This window comes from Panulirus ornatus, chromosome 28 (assembly GCF_036320965.1).
Source record: "Panulirus ornatus isolate Po-2019 chromosome 28, ASM3632096v1, whole genome shotgun sequence".
In the NCBI taxonomy this organism is placed as follows: Eukaryota; Metazoa; Arthropoda; class Malacostraca; order Decapoda; family Palinuridae; genus Panulirus; species Panulirus ornatus.
This window is the reverse complement of record NC_092251.1, coordinates 22,499,780-22,525,370: the sequence shown is the minus strand read 5'-3', so window position 1 is coordinate 22,525,370 and position 25,591 is coordinate 22,499,780. Positions and strand designations below refer to the sequence as shown.

General features: G+C 42.0%; 2 protein-coding genes across 3 annotated transcripts in view; one reads left to right on the top strand and one right to left on the bottom strand.

Moving 5' to 3' along the window:
* The window catches only part of LOC139757901 (electron transfer flavoprotein beta subunit lysine methyltransferase-like), a 251,269-nt gene that overhangs the window by 117,548 nt on the left and 108,130 nt on the right, over positions 1-25,591 (bottom strand). The window lies entirely within an intron of this gene.
* Positions 1-25,591, top strand: part of LOC139757900 (uncharacterized) — an 86,097-nt gene that overhangs the window by 16,232 nt on the left and 44,274 nt on the right. Inside the window, exon 4 of the mRNA XM_071678835.1 lies at positions 24,021-24,208. Within this exon, the coding sequence (XP_071534936.1) occupies positions 24,021-24,208 (188 nt within the window). The remainder of the gene's footprint in view (positions 1-24,020; positions 24,209-25,591) is intronic.

The following is a 25,591-nucleotide window of genomic DNA, read 5'->3' as shown; positions in this document are numbered from 1 at the left end:
CTCAAACTCATCATCAATAAACTCTGGACTGCAAATATGTAATGCCCTAAGGAACATAGACTGGAATATATCCATTATTACTTAGCTCAACATGACAATTAAATTTTCATCATTCCAGCAAATATGTAATGCCTTAAGGAACATAGACTGGAATATATCCATTATTACTCAGCTCAACATGACAGTTAAATTTTCATCATTCCAGCCACATGAAATGGCACCCCCATCCAACAGAGTATATCTTCTCAAACTCATCATCAATAAACTCTGGACTGCAAATATGTAATGTCCTAAGGAACATAGACTGGAATATATCCATTATTACTCAGCTCAACATGACAGTTAAATATTCATCATTCCAGCCACATGAAATGGCACCCCTATCCAATAGAATATATCTTCTCAAACTCATCATCAATAAACTCTGGACTGCAAATATGTAATGTCCTAAGGAACATAGACTGGAATATATCCATTATTACTCACCTTAACATGACAGTTAAATTTTCATCATTCCAGCAAATATGTAATGCCTTAAGGAACATAGACTGGAATATATCCATTATTACTTAGCTCAACATGACAATTAAATTTTCATCATTCCAGCAAATATGTAATGCCTTAAGGAACATAGACTGGAATATATCCATTATTACTTAGCTCAACATGACAATTAAATTTTCATCATTCCAGCAAATATGTAATGCCTTAAGGAACATAGACTGGAATATATCCATTATTACTTAGCTCAACATGACAATTAAATTTTCATCATTCCAGCCACATGAAATGGCACCCCTATCCAATAGAATATATCTTCTCAAACTCATCATCAATAAACTCTGGACTGCAAATATGTAATGCCTTAAGGAACATAGACTGGAATATATCCATTATTACTTAGCTCAACATGACAATTAAATTTCCCCAAAAAACTTCCATGGTTTCCCCCGACATGGGTTCAATCTTTGACGCATGGAACCCCGGTATACACATTTTTCCAATCATTCATTCCTGAGCCTTTCACCCCCTATTTCGGGCCCCCCCCCAAATCTTTTTCACCCCATCCTTCACCCCCATTTGTTCCCATTTCCTTTTTCCCCTTTTAAATTGACACATATTCCTCTTTGTTAACCCCTTTCCCCTCATCATTCTCTTAAGGGCCAAACCATTTAAAACCCACCTTTTTCGCCTCTCACCACACTTTTTATTACCACAATCGTTTCCCTTTCATTATTCTGATAAAAACCCCTCACCCCACATATTTCCTCAAACATTCATTTCCAAATCTCCCCCCCGAAAACCTTTAATTTCCCATTGAACCCTTAAATTTTTTTGGAACATAACCCTTCAAACATACTTCTGAGATAATGTTCTCTCTTTCCCCCAATTTCTTTGTGCTCCCAGCCTTCCCCCCCTCCCCCTCCTATGACTCACTTCTGCTTCCCGGTTTCCCTTCGTTTTGAGTCCACTCCAGATTGGGAAAAAACTTCACTTCCCCCAATTTTTCTCCCTTTAAAATTACATCCCAATTAAATTTCCCTCAACCTAATAACCTTGCTCTTATTTTCATTTACTTCAACATTCTCCTTTTACCTTATTTCCAAATCAGTCACCAACTTTGCAATTTCTCATCCAAAAAGCCCCCAGTGCTGTATCATTGGCGAACAAAAATTGACTCAATCCCGGCCCTTCTCCCCAACAGACTGCTCTTGCCTATCTCTGCAAAACCTTGGATTTACCTCCTAACCACCCCCTCCCAAAAAAAATTTAACAACCATGTGACTCACACACCCAACTGAGACCAACCCTTTAATGGGAATAGTCACTCTCCTTTCTTCCTACCGTACACATGCCTTAACCTTGATAAAAGCTTTGCTTTTTGCGTTACCCCCCACACCATATATTCTTATGATCTTCCACTAACCACTCTGTCAAATTATCAATGCCCTTTTCCCGATCCATTAATGCCACATACATATCCCTGTTTTTTAGGCTTTTCTCCCGTACTTCTTCAAAGTAAATACCCGATCCCTACAACCTCTGCCATTCTGAAAAACCCCACTGATCTCCCCCCAAACTGACGCTTGTACATGCCTTCCCCTTTCAATCAATACCCTCCCCTACAATTTCCCCTTTTTCCCCCTTTTCCTTTGTAAGTGGCACTATACATGTTTCCCCCATTCCCCATTTTTGAGGGACAAGTTAGTTGGGATCTAAGTTTGAATTGAGAAAAAAGGAGGAAGTAAGTGGGTTTGATATCTGTCGTGGACATGGCAGAGAAGGACCCATGGATGGGAAAGGAGGATAAGTTGGGAAGGGGCCATGGTTCTGTGTTGAAAAAAAATGAGTGTGGTTGAGGGCAGGAGAGGTTGCATTGAAATGATTTGCCCAAATGGAGAGAATGAGTGAGGAAATGTTGACAAAAAGGATAATGTTTCAGAAGTGGAGGGAAAAAGGAGAAGAAAGAGTCAAATTGGAGAGGAAAAATGGGTGAAACGATTTGAGCAATCCAAGCCTGAAATGCTGGAGGTAATAGAGTGAAATTTTAAAGATGTGGTATACCAGTGGATGTGCTGTCATTGGAATAAACCAGGGCATGGAAATATTGGGGTAAACCCTGGAAAATCTGTGAGGCTTGGATGTGGATGGGAGCTGTGGTGTTGGTGATTACCTGACGCTAAGACTGAGTGTGAAAAATGTGGCCCCTTTTTTTTTTTTGTTTTCCTGGTGCTACCCCACTGAACCAGGGGGAAATGATGCTGTTTCCTTTTGGGGGGGGTGGTGCCCGGAATGGATACAAGGCATGCAAGTGTGAATACTACATGTGTATATGTTCATATGAGTCCTGGGGAAATGAAAACGATAAGTTCCCAAGTGCACTTGTGTAATAATGACTCATCGGGGGAGATGCAAGAAAGAAATATGACGTAAATTGATACACAACAAAGAGACGAAGCTAGGATCCATTTGGTAAACAAGTGACTCCCCAAAGGGGTCGGTGTGTCCAAGACTGAAAACAAGCATATCTACACTTATTATGTGGACAAGAAGGGGAACTGTTTACAAATTTTATAACAATAAAGCAATCCAATTTGTATAGACCTTCAAAATATTAAGGTTAAAATTTTTTGTGTATTTGAAAATAGAAGATTCGTGATTTTTCTTGTGGTCTTGGAGTTAGATCTAAGGTAATAAAAAGGCATTACTCCAGTAAATAAAATGATCATATTTTTTTAACGGTATAAAACAAGGCATTTGATTCTTGCCCTGTTCTTATACTATATTTATTTTGCTCAGTCAAACGGGAAGATCCTTTACCACTTCCCCAACATAAAACTTATCACAGTTTCCAGGACTTTTAGAGAACCCAGCAGAGGTTTGGTTAACCCCGTTTAAAGATATTCTTTATGGGGTTTATTGTTGCTGAAGGCAACTTTCTTTAAAAGGGTTTTAACAACAGGGGAAGAAAAAGAAAAAACATTATCAAAAGGGAGGCTAAAAAAGTTCTTTGGGGTCAAGGGGGCTTTGGGTTAACCTATAAAAAATTTTTTCTTTGCCAACTTGTGGATTTGACAATGAAATATTAGGATTAAATTTGGATCCCTAGAATATATTTCTCAAACTCTCTCAATAAACTTGGATTGCAAATATGTAAGCCCCAAGGAAAAAAAAGACTGGAATTATCCATTAATACCAGCTCAAAATGACAGTTAAATTTTCATCATTCCAGCAAAAATGTAATGCCCCCAAGGAAAATAGCTGGAATTATCCATTTTTCCCCCACCCTTAAAATGACAGTTAAATTTTCCTCATTCCCCCCATGAAATGGCCCCCCTATCCAATAGAATTATCTTCCAAATCATCATCAAAAACTTAGATGCAAATATGTAATGCCCAAAGGGAATAGACGGGGAAAATATTTCCCTTTTTTCTCAGTCAACATGACAGCTAAATTTTTCATTCCAGCCCCATGAATGGCACCCCCCTCCCAAAAAATATATTTTCTAAACTCATCATCAATAAACTGGGCTGCAATTTTAATGCCCCAAGGAACATAGACGGGGAAAATTCCATTATTTCTCACTCGACAGACAGTTAAATTTTTATCATTTCCGCCTATGAAATGGCACCCCCCCTCCAAAAGAATAATCTTCTCAAATCATCTAATAAATCTGGATGAAATATGTAAGCCCTAAGGAAACAAGACTGGAATTATCCCTTATTACTTAGCTCAACATGACAATTAATTTTTATCTTCCGCAAATATGTAATGCCTTTAAAGGGAAAATAGACTGGAAAATATCCTTATTACTCGCTAACATGCAGTTAAATTTTATTTCCAGCCCCATGAAAAGGACCCCCATCCAACAGAGTATATCTTCTCAAACTCTCATCAATAAACTCTGGACGCAAAAATGTAGTTAAGGACATAGACTGGAAAATATCCATTATTATCGCCAACTGACGTTAAAATTATATTCCGCCCCTGTCTGCACAAGCAGGTAGCACAAGGAAAAACAACGAAGGCCCCATTCGTTCGCACTCAACTCTAGCTGTCATGCATAATGCACCAAAACCACAGCTTCCTTTTCTTTGGCCCCAAAAAACTTTCCATGGGTTTTCCCCAGACACTTCACATGCCCTGGGTTCCCAATCATTGAAGCATGTCCCCCTATACCACATCGTTTTCCCAATTTTATTTATTCCCCTTGTACGCCTTGCACCCCTTTATGTTCAGGCCCCCAATCACTACAAATCTTTTTCACCCCTCCTTCCCCCCAATTTTTGTCTCCTTTTTTCCTTGTTCCCTCCACCTCTGACACATATATCCTCTTTGTCAATCTTTCCTCACTCATTCTCTCCATGTGACCAAATCATTTAAATACAACCTTCTCCGCTCTCTCAACCACACTGTTTTTATTACCACACATCGCTCTTACCCTTTCATTATGTACTCGATCAAACGACTTCACACCACATATTGTCCTCAAACATCTCATTTCCAACACATCCTCCCTCCGCACACCCCTGTCTATGGCCCATGCCTCGCAACCGTATAACATTGTTGGAACCACTATTCCTTCAAACATACCCACTTTTGCTCTCTGAGATAATGTTCTTGCCTTCCACACATTCTTCAACGCTCCCAGAACCTTCGCCCCTTCCCCAACCTGTGACTCACTTCCACTTCCATGGTTCCATCCACTGCCAAATCCACTCCCTGATATCTAATACACTTCTTTTCCTCCAGTTTTTCTACATTCAAACTTACCTCCCAATTTACTTGTCCTTCAACCCTACTAAACCTAATAACCATGCTTATATTCACATTTACTCTCAACTTTCTTCTTTCTCACACTTTATCAAACTCAGTCACCAACTTCTGCAGTTTCTCACCCAAATCAGCCACCAGCTGTGTATCATCAGCAAACAATCACCTCCCTAATAAGCCCATATATAAACAAATTAAACAACCATGGAGAAATCACACACCCCTGCCGCAAATAGACATTCACTGGGAACCAATCACTTTCCTCTCTTCCTACTTTACAATGCCTTACATCCCGTAAAAACTTTTCATGCTTCTAGCAAATCCTCCCACACCTTATACTCTTATAACTTCACAGGTCTTATCAACTGATCATATGTTTTCTCAAGATCCCCTAAATGCTACATACAAATCCATCTGTTTTTTTAAAGTATTTCTTGCAAAATTCTTCCTGGAGGAAGTGAAGGTTTTGATATCTGGGAGTGGATCTGTCAGCGGATGGAACCATGGAAGCGGAAGTGGTATAGGGTGGGGGAGGGGGGGGAAAAATTTTGGGGAGCCTTAAAAAAATTGGGGGAAGTCGAGAAATTATTCGGAAAGCAAAAAGGGGTTGTTTGAAGGAATAGGGGTTCCAACAATGTTGAAGGTTGCGGGGTGGGCTATGGATAGAGATGTGCGCGGGGGATGGAAATGTCGGAAATGAGATGTTTGGGGGACATGTGTGGTGTGAGGGGTTTGATGGTAAGTACGTAAGGGTAAGAGAAATGTTGGAAAATAAAAAGAGCGGGGTTTGAGGAGCAGAAGAGGGTGTTTTAAAGGGTTTTGGGGCACTGGAGAAAATGGTGGGGAAAAGTTGCCCAAGGGATATATGTGTCGGGGTGGAGGGAACGAGGAGAAGAGGGAGACCAAATTGGAGGTGGAAAGATGGAGTAAAAAAGATTTTGTGTGGGGGGCCCCTTTGAACATGCAGGAGGGTGAAAGGAGGGAAGGAAATGAGTAAATTTGGGACCCCATGGGGTTTACAGGGGTTGACGTGCTTTCAGGGGGTTTGAACAGGTGTGAAGCGTTGGGGTAAACCATGGAAAAGCTGTGTAGGTATGTATATTTGCGTTGTGGACGTGTGTATGTACTGTGAGGGGGGGGGGTTTGGGCCATTTCTTTCTCTGTTTTTTTTTTTTTTTGGCTACCTCGCAAAAACGCGGGGGGACAGCAACAAAGTATAAAAAAAAAAAAAAAAAAAAAAAATTCTTCAAAAAAAAGTTGATCCACACATCCTCTATCACTTCTGAAACCCCCACTGCTCTTCCCCAATCGGGATGCTCTGTACTCCTTCACCCCTCAATAAATTTTTCCCTTTTATAATTTCCAGGAATACTCAACAATTTTATCCCCAAAATTTTAAATACTCACCTTTACCCCCTTTGCCTTTGTAAAGGGGGCATATGAGCATTCCACAATCCTCAGGCACTTACCCAAAACCCTCATACATTTAATTTCATTCAAAACCTCAACAACACGTCCCTCCCCTTTTTTAGTAAAACTCAGCCGCAATACCATCCCCAACCCACCGCCTTGTGGGCTTTATCTTCCCAAAACTTTCCTAACCCCTTCTCTGTTTACCAAACCATTCTCCCCGACCCTCAAAATTCGCCACCCCCCCGACCAAAACACCCTTTCTGCCACTCTTTCATCAAAACATTCAGCAAAAACCCTTCGAAATGTACTCCATCTCCTTCTCACTTACCCATTGTTTTTTACCTTGATTAGCCCTTTTACCCATGTTTTTTGTTTCTCTTTTCTTACGCACTTTTTTACCTCCTTCCAAAAAAATTTTTTTTAATCTCCCCAAAAATTTTTTGTTTTCTCCCCCAACGGCATTTGCCCTCTTTTTCACCTTTGCACCCCTCTCTTGACCCCTTACCTTTTCTTTTATACATCTCCCCCTCATTTGCACTATTTCCCCGCAAAAATGTCCAAAGGGCCCCTCTCTTTTCTTTCATTAACAACTTTCTTTTCTCCCCACTCATTTCCCTTTCCTAAATTTCCCCCCTTCACCTTTCTCATTCACGGCATCTTTTGCGAAAACCATCATGCTTCCCCCAAATAGTCCCATTCCTCCCCCCCTGTCCCTTTTGTCATTTGTATTTCCCTTTTTCCCCTTTTTTGCACTTAATCTCTCCGGTACTTCCTCCTCACACAAGCCTCCTTTCCAAGTCACTTCTCTCACCCCTTTTCACCTCAAAACCCCCAAAGGATATTGAATATGTCTGTGTTGTTTATTTGTATATGTTGAAAAGTACGGTATGTATAGTGCATGTTTGGGCATTTTTGTATATGCTTGTTTTTGTGGGGGATTGGGCCATTCTTCTGTCTGTTTTCCTTTCACTCCCTCACCCAAGAGGAGACAGTAAAAAAAGTATAAAAAAAAATAAAATAATATATATTATCCCTGGGATAGGGGAGAAAGAAACTTTCCCAGTATTTTCCCTTTCATGTCATAGAAAGGGAACTAAAGGGGGGGGAGCAGGGGGGTGGAATTTCCCCCTCATTTTTAATTTTCCAAAAGAGGGAAAAAGGATTGGGCCCCAAATGAGGATTTCATTAAAGGCCAGTCCTCTGTTGTCAGGTACCTCCTAAAATGGGAAATGGGATGTAAAATATTATTTTTTTTTTATATTTTGCTTTGTTGCTTTACAAGTAGTGTTTAGGAAAAGCCCAAAAGGGGCACAACCCACCCACATACACAGTATATACTAACGTCCACACATGCAAATATAAACCATAATCTCAACATATCCCTTTATTTTACCCAAGCATATACATATTAACATGTACATAGTTCATCTGTTATTTTATTCATTCCATGCCCCCCTCCCCCAACATGAAAAAACAACCCCTCCCCCTTATGTGCCGAGGTAGCACTGGGAAAAAGACAAAAAGGCCAATTTTCATTCACCTCAGTCTCTAGCTGTCATGTAATGAGCCCCGAAACCCACGCTCCCTTTTCACACCGGGCCCCACAGAATTTCCGGGTTTACCCCGACCTTCAATACCGGGTTCAGCCTTGAAGCAAGTGCCCCCGGGTTTCCCCAATCTTTCCCCGTTCTCTTTTCCTTGCACGCCTTTCCCCCTCCTGCACTTTTCAGGCCCCGATCACTCAAAATTTTTTTACTCCACCCCTCCACCCCAAATTTGGGTTCCCATCTCCCTTTCCCCTCCCCTCTGCACTATATCCTTTTGGTCAATCTTTCTTACTCATTCTTCCATGTGAAAAACCATTTAAAAACCCTCTTCTGCTCTTAACCACACTTTTTTTCCCATACATCTCCCTTACCCTATTATCATTTTTGATCAAACCCCCTCACCCCCACATTTGTCCTCAAACATTCATTTCCAGCACACCACCTCCTGTGAAAAACTCTATCCATACCCCATGTCGCCCCCAAATACTTTTTGGGAAACTATTCCTTAAAACATACCCTTTTTGTTTTCCCGAGAAAATTTTCTCGACTTCCACCATTCTTATCGCTCCCAAAAATTTTACCCCCCCCCCCCCTATGATTCACTTCCGCTTCCAGGTTCCACCCGCTCCCAATCAACTCCCTTATCAAAAACACTACACTTTCTCCGTTTTTCTCCATTCAACTTCCCTCCCGGGGGACTTGTCCCTAAACCCTACTGTACTAAACCTTACTCTTATTCACATTTACTGTCAGCTTTCTTTTTCACCACTTTACCAAACAAAGTCCCCAGCTTTTGCAGTTTCTCAATAAAAACAGCGCCAGTGCTGATCATCAGCGAACAACAATGACTGCATAATTTATTGTGGGGGGGGGGGGCTGGAAATCCTCCCCTCTCATTTTTTTTTTTTTTCCCAAAAAGAAGGAACGGAGGGGGGGCGGTGGGATAATTTCCTAAAAGGCCCGTCCTCTTTCTTAACCTACTCGCTAATGGGGGGGAAATTGGCGAATAGTAGGGAAATGGATATATTGGTGGTTTGTGTATATATATATGTTATTACCCGGGGATGGGGTTTTAAAGAATATTCCCACGATTCTCGAGTGTTAGAAAGGGATAGAGGGGCGGGAGCGGGGGGCCAGAAATCCCCCCTCCTTGTATTTTTTTTTAAATTTCTAAAAAGGGAAAAAAGAAAGAAGGGGTCCGCGGGGAGGCTCTCCTCCCGAAAGGTCAGTTGGGGGTGCCTAAAATGTGTGTGGATTAACAAAAAATGTGAAAAAAGGGAGTGGTAGTTTGTTTGAGGGAAAAGGAAAATGGAGTTTTGGCTTGGTGAAAAAGAAAGCTCAAGGGTAAAAGGGGGGGAGTGGGTTTTGGGAAAGTCTTGGGGTTTGTCAGGGGGTTGTGAGGGACAAAAGGGAAGGGAAGGAGTAGCGTACTCCCGAAACAGGAGTTGTGGGGGTAGTGATGAATGTAAGAAAATAATTTTCCGTTAATTGGGTAAAAATGAAAGTTTAGGGAGAGATGGGGGATTATTTGGGGTATGCCCTGGGGTGAGAAGAAAGTTGAGAGGCAAGTGTTTTTGGGGGCAGCTGAATGAGGTGTTAGTGGGTTTTTATTTCACGAAAAAAGGGTTTTTGTTGGGGGGTTTTTGAATGCAAAGGTGGTAAAAGTGGCAGTTTTAGGGGAAAAATTGGTTTACATGGGGGGGTTCGTGTTGTAAAGGGGAAAAGGTGAAGAGCTTGTAGATTTATGGTGAAAAAGGACTGATGATTGGGAAAACTGGTTTAAAAAAGGGGGGATATACTAAGTATACTTATGTAAATGGGAGATGGCCAGAGGGTTATTGGATTACGTGTTAATGCAGGGGCGAAAGAGAACTTTTGGTGTTTTAAAGTGCTGAGAGGTGCGACTGGGGGGATGTTGATCATTATCTTGTGGAGGCTAAGGTGAAAGATTTGTATGAGTTTTTAGAAAAAAGAGGTGAATGTTGGGGGGAAAAGGGGGGGTGAGAGTAAATGGCTTTGGGGAAGGAGATTGTTGGGAAAATACCCGGAGAGACGGTTTCAGAAGGAAAAAAATTTTGAGAACAATGGAAGTAAGGGGGTGGGGGGGGGAATGGGATGTATTTAAGGAATCAGTGATGGGTTGCGCAAAAAATGCTTGTGGTTAGAAGAGTGGGGAGGTGGGGTTTATTAGAAAGGGTTATTTTAGTGGTGGGGTGAAGAAGTAAGAGTATTTTTTTTGAAAGAGAAGAGAGAGGCATTTTGGCGATTTTGCAGGGGAAAAAAAAGAAATTGGGGGGAGGGTATAAAAAAAAGGAAAACGAGGTCAAGAGAAAAGGGCAAGAGGTGAAAAAAAAAAGGGGAAATGAGAGTTTGGGGTGGAGAGTACATTAAATTTTAGGGAGAAAAAAGATGTTCTGAAAGGGGGTAAAAAAGTGCGTAAAAGAAGGGGGGGGAAATTTGGGGAAAATTAGTGAAGGGCGCAAATTTGGGGAGGGGATAACAAGGTAAGAAGGAGTGGAGTGAGTATTTGAAAGGTTTTTCGAATGTGTTTTATGATGAGTGGCGAAAAGGGGTTTTGGTGAGGTGGTGTGCAAAGGGGGTTAGGGAAAATGATTTGGAAAAAGAGAAAGGGTAGTAAAAACTTTGCGGAAAAATGAAAGCCGCAGGCCGGGGAGGTTTGGTGGTATTGCCGTGGAATTTATTAAAAAAGGGGGGGGGGACTGTATTGTTGATGGTTGGTTAAGGTTTTTTAATGTATGTATGACTCATGGGAGGTGCCCCGGGATTGGCGGAATGCGTTTCATAGTTTTCCATTGTACAAAGGCAAAGGGGATACTGGAGGAAGTGAAGTGTTTTAGATATCTGGGAGTGGATCTGTCAGCGGATGGAACCATGGAAGCGGAAGTGGATCATAGGGTGGGGGAGGGGGCGAAAATTTTGGGAGCCTTGAAAAATGTGTGGAAGTCGAGAACATTATCTCGGAAAGCAAAAATGGGTATGTTTGAAGGAATAGTGGTTCCAACAATGTTGTATGGTTGCGAGGCGTGGGCTATGGATAGAGATGTGCGCAGGAGGATGGATGTGCTGGAAATGAGATGTTTGAGGACAATGTGTGGTGTGAGGTGGTTTGATCGAGTAAGTAACGTAAGGGTAAGAGAAATGTGTGGAAATAAAAAGAGCGTGGTTGAGAGAGCAGAAGAGGGTGTTTTGAAATGGTTTGGGCACATGGAGAGAATGAGTGAGGAAAGATTGACCAAGAGGATATATGTGTCGGAGGTGGAGGGAACGAGGAGAAGAGGGAGACCAAATTGGAGGTGGAAAGATGGAGTGAAAAAGATTTTGTGTGATCGGGGCCTGAACATGCAGGAGGGTGAAAGGAGGGCAAGGAATAGAGTGAATTGGAGCCATGTGGTATACAGGGGTTGACGTGCTGTCAGTGGATTGAATCAAGGCATGTGAAGCGTCTGGGGTAAACCATGGAAAGCTGTGTAGGTATGTATATTTGCGTGTGTGGACGTGTGTATGTACATGTGTATGGGGGGGGGGTTGGGCCATTTCTTTCGTCTGTTTCCTTGCGCTACCTCGCAAACGCGGGAGACAGCAACAAAGTATAAAAAAAAAAAAAAAAAAAAAATTCTTCAAAGCAAACGCTTGATCCACACATCCTCTATCACTTCTGAAACCACACTGCTCTTCCCCAATCTGATGCTCTGTACATGCCTTCACCCTCTCAATCAATACCTTCCTGTATAATTTACCAGGAATACTCAACACTTATACCTCCATAATTTAAATACTCACCTTTATCCCCTTTGCCTTTGTACAGTGGCACTATGCATGCATTCCACCAATCCTCAGGCACTTCACCAAGACCCATACATACATTGAATATCTTCATCAACCAGTCAACAACACAGTCCCCCCTTTTTTAGTAAACTCAGCCGCAATACCATCCAAACCCACCGCCTTGTGGGCTTTCATCTTCCACAAAGCTTTCACTACCTCTTCTCTGTTTACCAAACCATTCTCCCTGACCCTCTAACTTCGCACACCACCTCGACCAAAACACCCTATATCTGCCACTCTATCATCAAACACATTCAGCAAACCTTCGAAATGCTCACTCCATCTCCTTCTCACTTCACCACTACTTGTTATTACCTCTGCATTAGCCCCCTTCACCGATGTTTTCATGTGTTCTCTTGTCTTACGCACTTTATTTACCTCCTTCCAAAACATTTTTTTAATCTCCCTAAAATTTAGTGATATTCTCTCACCCCAACTGGCATTTGCCCTCTTTTTCACCTCTTGCACCTCTCTCTTGACCCCTTACCTTTTCTTTTATACATCTCCCAGTCATTTGCACTATTTCCCTGCAAAAATCGTCCAAATGCCTCTCTCTTCTCTTTCATTAACAATCTTACTTTTCATCCCACCACTCATTACCCTTCCTAATCTGCCCACCTCTCACCTTTCTCATGTCACAGGCATCTTTTGCGCAAGCCATCACTGCTTCCCCAAATACGTCCCATTCCTCCCCCACTGTCCTTATGTCATTTGCTATTGCCTTTTTCCATTCTGCACTTAATCTCTCCTGGTACTTCCTCCTCACACAAGCCTCCTTTCCAAGCTCACTTACTCTCACCACTCTCTTCACCTCAACACACATGTGTATATATGAATATGTCTGTGTATGTTTATGTATGTATATGTTGAAATGTACAGGTATGTATATGTGCATGTTTGGGCATTTATGTATATGCATGTGTATGTGGGGGATTGGGCCATTCTTCTGTCTGTTTCCTTGCACTCCCTCACCAATGCAGGAGACAGTAACAAAGTATAAAAAATAAATAAAATAATATATATATTATCCCTGGGGATAGGGGAGAAAGAATACTTCCCATGTATTCCTTGCATGTCATAGAAGGCAACTAAAGGGGGAGGGAGCAGGGGGGTGGAAATCTTCCCCCCTCATTTTTAATTTTCCAAAAGAGGAACAGAGGATTGGGCCAAGTGAGGATTTCATTCAAAGGCTCAGTCCTCTGTTGTCAGTGCTACCTCACTAACATGGGAAATGGCGAATAGTATAAATATATATTTTTTTTATATATTTTGCTTTGTTGCATTTACAAGATAGTGTAAGGAAACAGACAAAAGAGTGGCACAACCCACCCACATACACATGTATATACATACACGTCCACACATGCAAATATACATACCTATACATCTCAACATATACATATATATACACACACAGACATATACATATATACACATGTACATAGTTCATACTGTCTACTTTTATTCATTCCCATCGCCACCCTGCCACACATGAAATAACAACCCCCTCCCCCCTTATGTGACCGAGGTAGCACTAGGAAAAGACAACAAAGGCCATATTCATTCACACTCAGTCTCTAGCTGTCATGTAATGATGCACCGAAACCACAGCTCCCTTTTCACATCCGGGCCCCACAGAACTTTCCATGGTTTACCCCAGACACTTCACATACCCTGGTTCAGTCCATTGACAGCAAGTCGACCCCGGTATACCACATCATTCCAGTTCTCTCTATTCCTTGCACGCCTTTCACCCTCCTGCACGTTCAGGCCCCGATCACTCAAAATCTTTTTCACTCCATCCCTCCACCTCCAATTTGGTCTCCCACGTCTCCTCGTTCCCTCCACCTCTGACACATATATCCTCTTGGTCAATCTTTCCTTACTCATTCTCTCCATGTGACCAAACCATTTCAAAACACCCTCTTCTGCTCTCTCAACCACACTTTTTATTACCATACATCTCCCTTACCCTATTATCACTTACTTGATCAAACCACCTCACACCACATATTGTCCTCAAACATCTCATTTCCAGCACATCCACCCTCCTGTGCACAACTCTATCCATAGCCCATGCCTCGCAACCATATAACATTGTTGGAACCACTATTCCTTCAAACATACCCATTTTGCTTTCCGAGATAATGTTCTCGACTTCCACACATTCTTCATCGCTCCCAGAACTTTTACCCCCTCCCCCACCCTATGATTCACTTCCGCTTCCATGGTTCCATCCGCTGCCAAATCCACTCCCATATATCTAAAACACTACACTTTCTCCAGTTTTTCTCCATTCAAACTTACCTCCCAGTTGACTTGTCCCTCAACCCTACTGTACCTAATAACCTTACTCTTATTCACATTTACTGTCAGCTTTCTTCTTTCACACACTTTACCAAACTAAGTCACCAGCTTTTGCAGTTTCTCACATGAATCAGCCGCCAGTGCTGTATCATCAGCGAACAACAACTGACTGCATATATATATATATGTGTGGGAGCGGGGGGCTGGAAATCCTCCCCTCTCATTTTTTTTTAATTTTCCAAAAGAAGGAACAGAGATGGGGGCCAGGTGAGGATATTTCCTCAAAGGCCCAGTCCTCTGTTCTTAACGCTACCTCGCTAATGCGGGAAATGGCGAATAGTATGGGAAATGGATATATATGTGTGTGTATGTGTATATATATATGTATATTATCCCTGGGGATAGGGGTGAAAGAATACTTCCCACGCATTCCTCGCGTGTCGTAGAAAGCGACTAGAGGGGACGGGAGCGGGGGGCCAGAAATCCTCCCCTCCTTGTATTTTTTTTAACTTTCTAAAATGGGAAACAGAAGAAGGAGTCACGCGGGGAGTGCTCATCCTCCTCGAAGGCTCAGATTGGGGTGCCTAAATGTGTGTGGATGTAACCAAGATGTGAAAAAAGGAGAGATAGGTAGTATGTTTGAGGAAAGGAACCTGGATGTTTTGGCTCTGAGTGAAACGAAGCTCAAGGGTAAAGGGGAAGAGTGGTTTGGGAATGTCTTGGGAGTAAAGTCAGGGGTTAGTGAGAGGACAAGAGCAAGGGAAGGAGTAGCAGTACTCCTGAAACAGGAGTTGTGGGAGTATGTGATAGAATGTAAGAAAGTAAATTCTCGATTAATATGGGTAAAACTGAAAGTTGATGGAGAGAGATGGGTGATTATTGGTGCATATGCACCTGGGCATGAGAAGAAAGATCATGAGAGGCAAGTGTTTTGGGAGCAGCTGAATGAGTGTGTTAGTGGTTTTGATGCACGAAACCGGGTTATAGTGTTGGGTGATTTGAATGCAAAGGTGAGTAATGTGGCAGTTGAGGGAATAATTGGTATACATGGGGTGTTCAGTGTTGTAAATGGAAATGGTGAAGAGCTTGTAGATTTATGTGCTGAAAAAGGACTGATGATTGGGAATACCTGGTTTAAAAAGCGAGATATACATAAGTATACTTATGTAAGTAGGAGAGATGGCCAGAGAGCGTTATTGGATTACGTGTTAATTGACAGGCGCGCGAAAGAGAGACTTTTGGATGTTAATGTGCTGAGAGGTGCGACTGGAGGGATGTCTGATCATTATCTTGTGGAGGCTAAGGTGAAGATTTGTATGAGTTTCCAGAAAAGAAGAGTGAATGTTGGGGTGAAGAGGGTGGTGAGAGTAAGTGAGCTTGGGAAGGAGACTTGTGTGAGGAAGTACCAGGAGAGACTGAGTACAGAATGGAAAAAGGTGAGAACAATGGAAGTAAGGGGAGTGGGGGAGGAATGGGATGTATTTAAGGAATCAGTGATGGATTGCGCAAAAGATGCTTGTGGCTTGAGAAGAGTGGGAGGTGGGTTGATTAGAAAGGGTAGTGAGTGGTGGGATGAAGAAGTAAGAGTATTAGTGAAAGAGAAGAGAGAGGCATTTGGACGATTTTTGCAGGGAAAAAATGAAATTGAGTGGGAGACGTATAAAAGAAAGAGACACGAGGTCAAGAGAAAGGTGCAAGAGGTGAAAAAAAAAGGGCAAATGAGAGTTGGGGTGAGAGAGTATCATTAAATTTTAGGGAGAATAAAAAGATGTTCTGGAAGGAGGTAAATAAAGTGCGTAAGAGAAGGAAGCAAATGGGAACTTCAGTGAAGGGCGCAAATGGGGAGGTGATAACAAGGATAAGAAGGAGATGGAGTGAGTATTTTGAAGGTTTGTCGAATGTGTTTGATGATAGAGTGGCAGATATAGGGTGTTTTGGTCGAGGTGGTGTGCAAAGTGAGAGGGTTAGGGAAAATGATTTGGTAAACAGAGAAGAGGTAGTAAAAGCTTTGCGGAAGATGAAAGCCGGCAAGGCAGCAGGTTTGGATGGTATTGCAGTGGAATTTATTAAAAAAGGGGGTGACTGTATTGTTGACTGGTTGGTAAGGTTATTTAATGTATGTATGACTCATGGAGAGGTGCCTGAGGATTGGCGGAATGCGTGCATAGTGCCATTGTACAAAGGCAAAGGGGATAAGAGTGAGTGCTCAAATTACAGAGGTATAAGTTTGTTGAGTATTCCTGGCAAATTGTATGGGAGGGTATTGATTGAGAGGGTGAAGGCATGTACAGAGCATCAGATTGGGGAAGAGCAGTGTGGTTTCAGAAGTGGTAGAGGATGTGTGGATCAGGTGTTTGCTTTGAAGAATGTATGTGAGAAATACTTAGAAAAGCAAATGGATTTGTATGTAGCATTTATGGATCTGGAGAAGGCATATGATAGATTTGATAGAGATGCTCTGTGGAAGGTATTAAGAATATATGGTGTGGGAGGCAAGTTGTTAGAAGCAGTGAAAAGTTTTCATCGGGGATGTAAGGCATGTGTACGTGTAGGAAGAGAGGAAAGTGATTGGTTCTCAGTGAATGTAGGTTTGCGGCAGGGGTGTGTGATGTCTCCATGGTTGTTTAATTTGTTTATGGATGGGGTTGTTAGGGAGGTGAATGCAAGAGTTTTGGAAAGAGGGGCAAGGATGAAGTCTGTTGGGGATGAGAGAGCTTGGGAAGTGAGTCAGTTGTTGTTCGCTGATGATACAGCGCTGGTGGCTGATTCATGTGAGAAACTGCAGAAGCTGGTGACTGAGTTTGGTAAAGTGTGTGAAAGAAGAAAGTTAAGAGTAAATGTGAATAAGAGCAAGGTTATTAGGTACAGTAGGGTTGAGGGTCAAGTCAACTGGGAGGTGAGTTTGAATGGAGAAAAACTGGAGGAAGTGAAGTGTTTTAGATATCTGGGAGTGGATCTGGCAGCGGATGGAAACATGGAAGCGGAAGTGGATCATAGGGTGGGGGAGGGGGCGAAAATTCTGGGAGCCTTGAAGAATGTGTGGAAGTCGAGAACATTATCTCGGAAAGCAAAAATGGGTATGTTTGAAGGAATAGTGGTTCCAACAATGTTGTATGGTTGCGAGGCGTGGACTATGGATAGAGTTGTGCGCAGGAGGATGGATGTGCTGGAAATGAGATGTTTGAGGACAATGTGTGGTGTGAGGTGGTTTGATCGAGTAAGTAACGTAAGGGTAAGAGAGATGGTTGGAAATAAAAAGAGCGTGGTTGAGAGAGCATAAGAGGGTGTTTTGAAATGGTTTGGTCACATGGAGAGAATGAGTGAGGAAAAATTGACCAAGAGGATATATGTGTCGGAGGCGGAGGGAACGAGGAGAAGAGGGAGATCAAATTGGAGGTGGAAAGATGGAGTGAAAAAGATTTTGTGTGATCGGGGCCTGAACATGCAGGAGGGTGAAAGGAGGGCAAGGAATAGAGTGAATTGGAGCGATGTGGTATACCGGGGTTGACGTGCTGTCAGTGGATTGAATCAAGGCATGTGAAGCGTCTGGGGTAAACCATGGAAAGCTGTGTAGGTATGTATATTTGCGTGTGTGGACGTATGTATATACATGTGTATGGGGGTGGGTTGGGCCATTTCTTTCGTCTGTTTCCTTGCGCTACCTCGCAAACGCGGGAGACAGCGACAAAGCAAAAAAAAAAATATATATATACATATATATACATATATATATATATATATACATATATATATATATATATATATATATTTTTTTTTTTTGCTTTGTTGCTGTCTCCCGCGTTTGCGAGGTAACGCAAGGAAACAGACAAAAGAAATGGCCCAACCCACCCTCATACACATGTATATACATACGTCCACACACGCAAATATACATACCTACACAGCTTTCCATGGTTTACCCCAGACACTTCACATGCCCTGATTCAATCCACTGACAGCACGTCAACCCCGGTATACCACATCGATCCAATTCACTCTATTCCTTGCCCTCCTTTCACCCTCCCGTATGTTCAGGCCCCGATCACACAAAATCTTTTTCACTCCATCTTTCCACCTCCAATTTGGTCTCCCACTTCTCGTTCCCTCCACCTCCGACACATATCCTCTTGGTCAATCTTTCCTCACTCATTCTCTCCATGTGCCCAAACCATTTCAAAACACCCTCTTCTGCTCTCTCAACCACACTCTTTTTATTTCCACACATCTCTCTTACCCATACGTTACTTACTCGATCAAACCACCTCACACCACACATTGTCCTCAAACATCTCATTTCCAGCACATCCATCCTCCTGCGCACAACACTATCCATAGCCCACGCCTCACAACCATACAACATTGTTGGAACCACTATTCCTTCAAACATACCCAGTGTGGTTTCAGAAGTGGTAGAGGGTGTGTGGATCAGGTGTTTGCTTTGAAGAATGTATGTGAGAAATACTTAGAAAAGCAAATGGATTTGTATGTAGCATTTATGGATCTGGAGAAGGCATATGATAGAGTTGATAGAGATGCTCTGTGGAAGGTATTAAGAATATATGGTGTGGGAGGCAAGTTGTTAGAAGCAGTGAAAAGTTTTTATCGAGGATGTAAGGCATGTGTACGTGTAGGAAGAGAGGAAAGTGATTGGTTCTCAGTGAATGTAGGTTTGTGGCAGGGGTGTGTGATGTCCCCATGGTTGTTTAATTTGTTTATGGATGGGGTTGTTACGGAGGTGAATGCAAGAGTTTTGGAAAGAGGGGCAAGTATGAAGTCTGTTGTGGATGAGAGAGCTTGGGAAGTGAGTCAGTTGTTGTTCGCTGATGATACAGCGCTGGTGGCTGATTCATGTGAGAAACTGCAGAAGCTGGTGACTGAGTTTGGTAAAGTGTGTGAAAGAAGAAAGTTAAGAGTAAATGTGAATAAGAGCAAGGTTATTAGGTACAGTAGGGTTGAGGGTCAAGTCAATTGGGAGGTGAGTTTGAATGGAGAAAAACTGGAGGAAGTGAAGTGTTTTAGATATCTGGGAGTGGATCTGGCAGCGGATGGAACCATGGGAGCGGAAGTGGATCATAGGGTGGGGGAGGGGGCGAAAATTCTGCGAGCCTTGAAGAATGTGTGGAAGTCGAGATCATTATCTCGGAAAGCAAAAATGGCTATGTTTGAAGGAATAGTGGTTCCAACAATGTTGTATGGTTGCGAGGCATGGGCTATGGATAGAGTTGTGTGCAGGAGGATAGATGTGCTGGAAATGAGATGTTTGAGGACAATGTGTGGTGTGAGGTGGTTTGATCGAGTAAGTAACGTAAGGGTAAGAGAGATGTGTGGAAATAAAAAGAGCGTGGTTGAGAGAGCAGAAGAGGGTATTTTGAAATGGTTTGGGCACATGGAGAGAATGAGTGAGGAAAGATTGACCAAGAGGATATATGTGTCGGAGGTGAAGGGAACGAGGAGAAGAGGGAGACCAAATTGGAGGTGGAAAGACGGAGTGAAAAAGATTTTGTGTGATCGGGGCCTGAACATGCAGGAGGGTGAAAGGAGGGCAAGGAATAGAGTGAATTGGAGCGATGTGGTATACCGGGGTTGACGTGCTGTCAGTGGATTGAATCAAGGCATGTGAAGCGTCTGGGGTAAACCATGGAAAGCTGTGTAGGTATTTATATTTGCGTGTGTGGACGTATGTATATACATGTGTATGGGGGTGGGTTGGGCCATTTCTTTCGTCTGTTTCCTTGCGCTACCTTGCAAACGCGGGAGACAGCGACAAAAATATATATATATATATATATATATATATATATATATATATATATATATATATATATATATATTTTTTTGCTTTTTTTTGCGACAAAAATATATATATATATATATATATATATATATATATATATATATATATATATATATATTTTTGCTTTGTCGCTGTCTCCCGCGTTTGCGAGGTAGCGCAAGGAAACAGACGAAAGAAATGGCCCAATCCACCCCCATACACATGTATATACATACGTCCACACACGCAAATATACATACCTACACAGCTTTCCATGGTTTACCCCAGACGCTTCACATGCCCTGATTCAATCCACTGACAGCACGTCAACCCCCGTATACCACATCGCTCCAATTCACTCTATTCCTTGCCCTCCTTTCACCCTCCTGCATGTTCAGGCCCCAATCACACAAATCTTTTTCACTCCATCTTTCTACCTCCAATTTGGTCTCCCACTTCTCGTTCCCTCCACCTCCGACACATATATCCTCTTGGTCAATCTTTCCTCACTCATTCTCTCAATGTGCCCAAACCGTTTCAAAACACCCTCTTCTACTCTCTCAACCACGCTCTTTTTATTTCCACACATTTCTCTTACCTTACGTTACTTACTCGATCAAACCACCTCACACCACACATTGTCCTCAAACATCTCATTTGCAGCACATCCATCCTCCTGCGCACAACTCTATCCATAGCCCACGCCTCGCAACCATACAACATTGTTGGAACCACTATTCCTTCAAACATAGCCATTTTTGCTTTCCGAGATAATGTTCTCGACTTCCACACATTCTTCGAGGCTCCCAGGATTTTCGCCCCCTCCCCCACCCTATGATCCACTTCCGTTTCCATCCGCTGCCGGATCCACTCCCAGATATCTAAAACACTTTACTTCCTCCAGTTTTTCTCCATTCAAACTTACTTCCCAATTGACTTGACCCTCAACCCCACTGTACCTAAATACCTTGCTCTTATTCACATTTACTCTTAACTTTCTTCTTTCCCACACTTTACCAAACTCAGTCACCAGCTTCTGCAGTTTCTCACATGAATCAGCCACCAGCGCTGTATCATCAGCGAACAACAACTGACTCACTTCCCAAGCTCTCTCATCCACACCAGACTTCATACTTGCCCCTCTTTCCAAAACTCTTGCATTCACCTCCTTAAGAACCCCATCCATAAACAAATTAAACAACCATGGAGACATCACACACCCCTGCCGCAAACCTACATTCATTGAGAGCCAATCACTTTCCTCTCTTCCTACACGTACACATGCCTTACATCCTCGATAAAAATTTTCACTGCTTCTAACAACTTGCCTCCCACACCATATATTCTTAATACCTTCCACAGAGCATCTCTATCAACTCTTATCATATGCCTTCTCCAGATCCATAAATGCTACATACAAATCCATTTGCTTTTCTAAGTATTTCTCACATACATTCTTCAAAGCAAACACCTGATCTACACATCCTCTACCACTTCTGAAACCACACTGCTCTTCCCCAATCTGATGCTCTGTACATGCCTTCACCCTCTCAATCAATACCCTCCCATATAATTTACCAGGAATACTCAACAAACTTATACCTCTGAAATTTGAGTATTCACTCTTATCCCCTTTGCCTTTGTACAATGGCACTATGCACGCATTTCGCCAATCCTCAGGCACCTCACCGTGAGTCATACATACATTAAATAACCTTACCAACCAGTCAATAATACAGTCACCCCCTTTTTTAATAAATTCCACTGCAATACCATCCAAACCTGCTGCCTTGCCGGCTTTCATCTTCCGCAAAGCTTTTACTACCTCTTCTCTGTTTACCAAATCATTTTCCCTAACCCTCTCACTTTGCACACCACCTCGACCAGAACACCCTATATCTGCCACTCTATCATCAAACACATTCAACAAACCTTCAAAATACTCACTCCTTCTCCACTCACATCATCACTACTTGTTATCATCTCCCCATTTGCGCCCTTCACTGAAGTTCCCATTTGCTCCCTTGTCTTACGCACTTTATTTACCTCCTTCCAGAACATCTTTTTATTCCCCCTAAAATTTAATGATACTCTCTCACCCCAACTCTCATTTGCCCTCTTTTTCACCTCTTGCACCTTTCTCTTGACCTCCTGTCTCTTTCTTTTATACATCTCCCACTCAATTGCATTTTTTCCCTTTAAAAATCGTGCAAATGCCTCTCTCTTCTCTTTCACTAATAATCTTACTTCTTCATCCCACCACTCACTACCCTTTCTAATCAACCCACCTCCCACTCTTCTCATGCCACAAGCATCTTTTGCGCAATCCATCACTGATTCCTTAAATACATCCCATTCCTCCTTCACTCCCCTTACTTCCATTGTTCTCACCTTTTTCCATTCTGTACTCAGTCTCTCCTGGTACTCCCTCACACAAGTCTCCTTCCCAAGCTCACTTACTCTCACCACCCTCTTCACCCCAACATTCACTCTTCTGAAAACCCAAACAAATCTTCACCTTAGCCTCCACAAGATAATGATCAGACATCCCTCCAGTTGCACCTCTCAGCACATTAACATCCAAAAGTCTCTCTTTCGCGCGGCTGTCAATTAACACGTAATCCAATAACGCTCTCTGGCCATCTCTCCTACTTACATACGTATACTTATGTATATCTCGCTTTTTAAACCAGGTATTCCCAATCACCAGTCCTTTTTCAGCACATAAATCTACAAGCTCTTCACCATTTCCATTTACAACACTGAACACCCCATGTATATAAATTATTCCCTCAACTGCCACATTACTCACCTTTGCATTCAAATCACCCATCACTATAACCCGGTCTCGTGCATCAAAACCACTAACACACTCATTCAGCTACTCCCAAAACACTTGCCTCTCATGATCTTTCTTCTCATGCCCAGGTGCATATGCACCAATAATCACCCCTCTCTCTCCATCAACTTTCAGTTTTACCCATATTAATCGAGAATTTACTTTCTTACATTCTATCACATGCTCCCACAACTCCTGTTTCAGGAGTACTGCTACTCCTTTCCTTGCTCTTGTCCTCTCTCTAACCCTTGACTTTACTCCCAAGACATTCCCAAACCACCCTTCCCCTTTACCCTTGAGCTTCGTTTCACTCAGAGCCAAAACATCCAGGTTCCTTTCCTCAAACATACTACCTATCTCTCCTTTTTTCACATCTTGGTTACATCTACACACATTTAGACACCCCAGTCTGAGCCTTCGAGGAGGATGAGCACTCCCCGCGTGACTCCTTCTGTTTCCCATTTTAGAAAGTTAAAAAAAATACAAGGAAGGGAGGATTTCTGGCCCCCCGCTCCCGTCCCCTCTAGTCGCCTATATATATATATATATATATATATATATATATATATATATATATATATATATATATATATATATCTGTTGCATGGTCTTCTGAAGAGGATCCCATCACTGTTTTCTCTGACCATTATTAGCCCTATTTTTGATGTCTTCTATTTGTGTTCTTTTTCTTTAGGCACTTTCAACTGTTGATCATATTCTTAAACTTTAATGCTTTAGATTTTAATTTTTGATCCATAAGTAACTTTTGATCATGTTTATCTGTTACTGCCAGAAGATATTTGTATGATAAAAGACATAGGTAGAACATTTAAATCATTGTTCATTATTAAAAACAAAGTAATTTTGGGGTTCTAGATGTGAAAGTTCTTTCCTTGAAATGTATAAGAGAAAATCTCTTAGAATGAAAGGATTAGATTTTATCATATATGGCATTAAATAAGTCTCTTGGAAAAAGTATTGATACTGAATATTCTACCAATGCCCTTTTTTCACTTTTAGAGTCAAGATGGCAAGTATGTAGCAAGTGGTGCAATTGATGGTTTCATCAATGTTTTTGATGTTGAGAGTGGTAAACTGGTGCACACTTTGGAAGGTCATGCAATGACAATCCGTTCTATCACCTTCTCACCTGACTCTCAGCTTCTGCTCACAGCAGCAGATGATGGACACATGAAGATGTATGATGTGTAAGTATAGGAAAATGCATGATTTTGATAAGCATTTTAAAGTCCAAAATTATTATTTCAATTGTGCAGAAAGTTTAAGAAAAATACATATTTTATGACTAGATGGGTGATTGTGTTTCATTGTGTGAGTGATCAAATTGTTTATGCACTGATTTATTATGATTGAAGTTTTCATCTATGTGTCTGTCCTGTTGTCTGCCTATGCAGATTTCTGTTAGAGGAGCCTGTTTTTGTAATTCATTTTCTATAAGGGGAAACAGAAGAAGGAGTCAAGTGGAGAGTGTATATCCTCCTCGAAGGCTCACATGGGATGTCTGAATGTGTGTGGATGTAACCAAGATTAGAAGAAAGGAGGGATAGGTAGTATGTTTGAGGAAAGAAACCTGGCTCTGAGTGAAACGAAGCTCAAGGGTAAAGGGGAAGAGTGGTTTGGGAAAGTCTTGGGAGTAAAGTCAGGGGTTGACTGAGAGGACAGGAGCTAAGGAAGGAGTCGCACTACTGAAGCAGGAGTTGTGGGAGTATGTGATAGAATGTAAGAAAGTAAATTCTAGATTGATGTGGGTAAATGAAAGTGGATAGAGAGAGAGGGGTGATTATTGATGCCTGTGCATCTGGTCAAGAGAAGAAAGATCATGAGAGGCTAGTGTTGTGGGAGAAGTTAAGTGAGTGTATTAGCAGCTTTGATGCACAAGACTAGGTTACAGTGATGGGTGATTTAAATGCAAAGGTGAGTAATGTGGCAGTTGAGGGTATAATTGGTGTACATGAGGTATTCAGTGTTGTGAATGGAAATGATGAAGAGCTTGTGGATTTTTGTGTGGAAAAAAGACTAGTGATTGGGAATACCTGGTTTAAAAAGAGAGATATACATAATTATATGGATATGAGTAGGAGAGATGGTCAAAGGGCATTATTAGATTACATGTTAATTGATAGATGTGTAAAAGAGAGACTTTTGGATGTTAATGTTCTGAGAGGGACAGCTGGTGGGATGTCTGATTACTGTCTTGTGGAAGCGAAGGTGAAGACTTGTAGAGGTTTTCAAAAACGAAAAGAGATTGTTGGATAGAAGAGAGTGGTGAGAGTAAGTGAGCTTGGAAAAGATACTTGTGTGAGGAAGTACCAGGAGAGATTGAGCGTATGGTGGCAAAAGGTAAGAGCAAATGATGTGAGGGGGGGTGGGTGAGGAATGGGAGGTATTTAGGGAAGCAGTGATGGCAAAAGATGCATGTGGCATGAGAAAGGTGGGAGGTGGGCAGATGAGAAAGGGTAGTGAGTGGTGGGATGAAGAAGTAAAGTTGTTAGTGAAAGAGAAAACGGGTTTTTGGATGATATATAAGGAAGGAGTGCAAATGACTGGGAGATGTATAAAAGAAAGCAGCA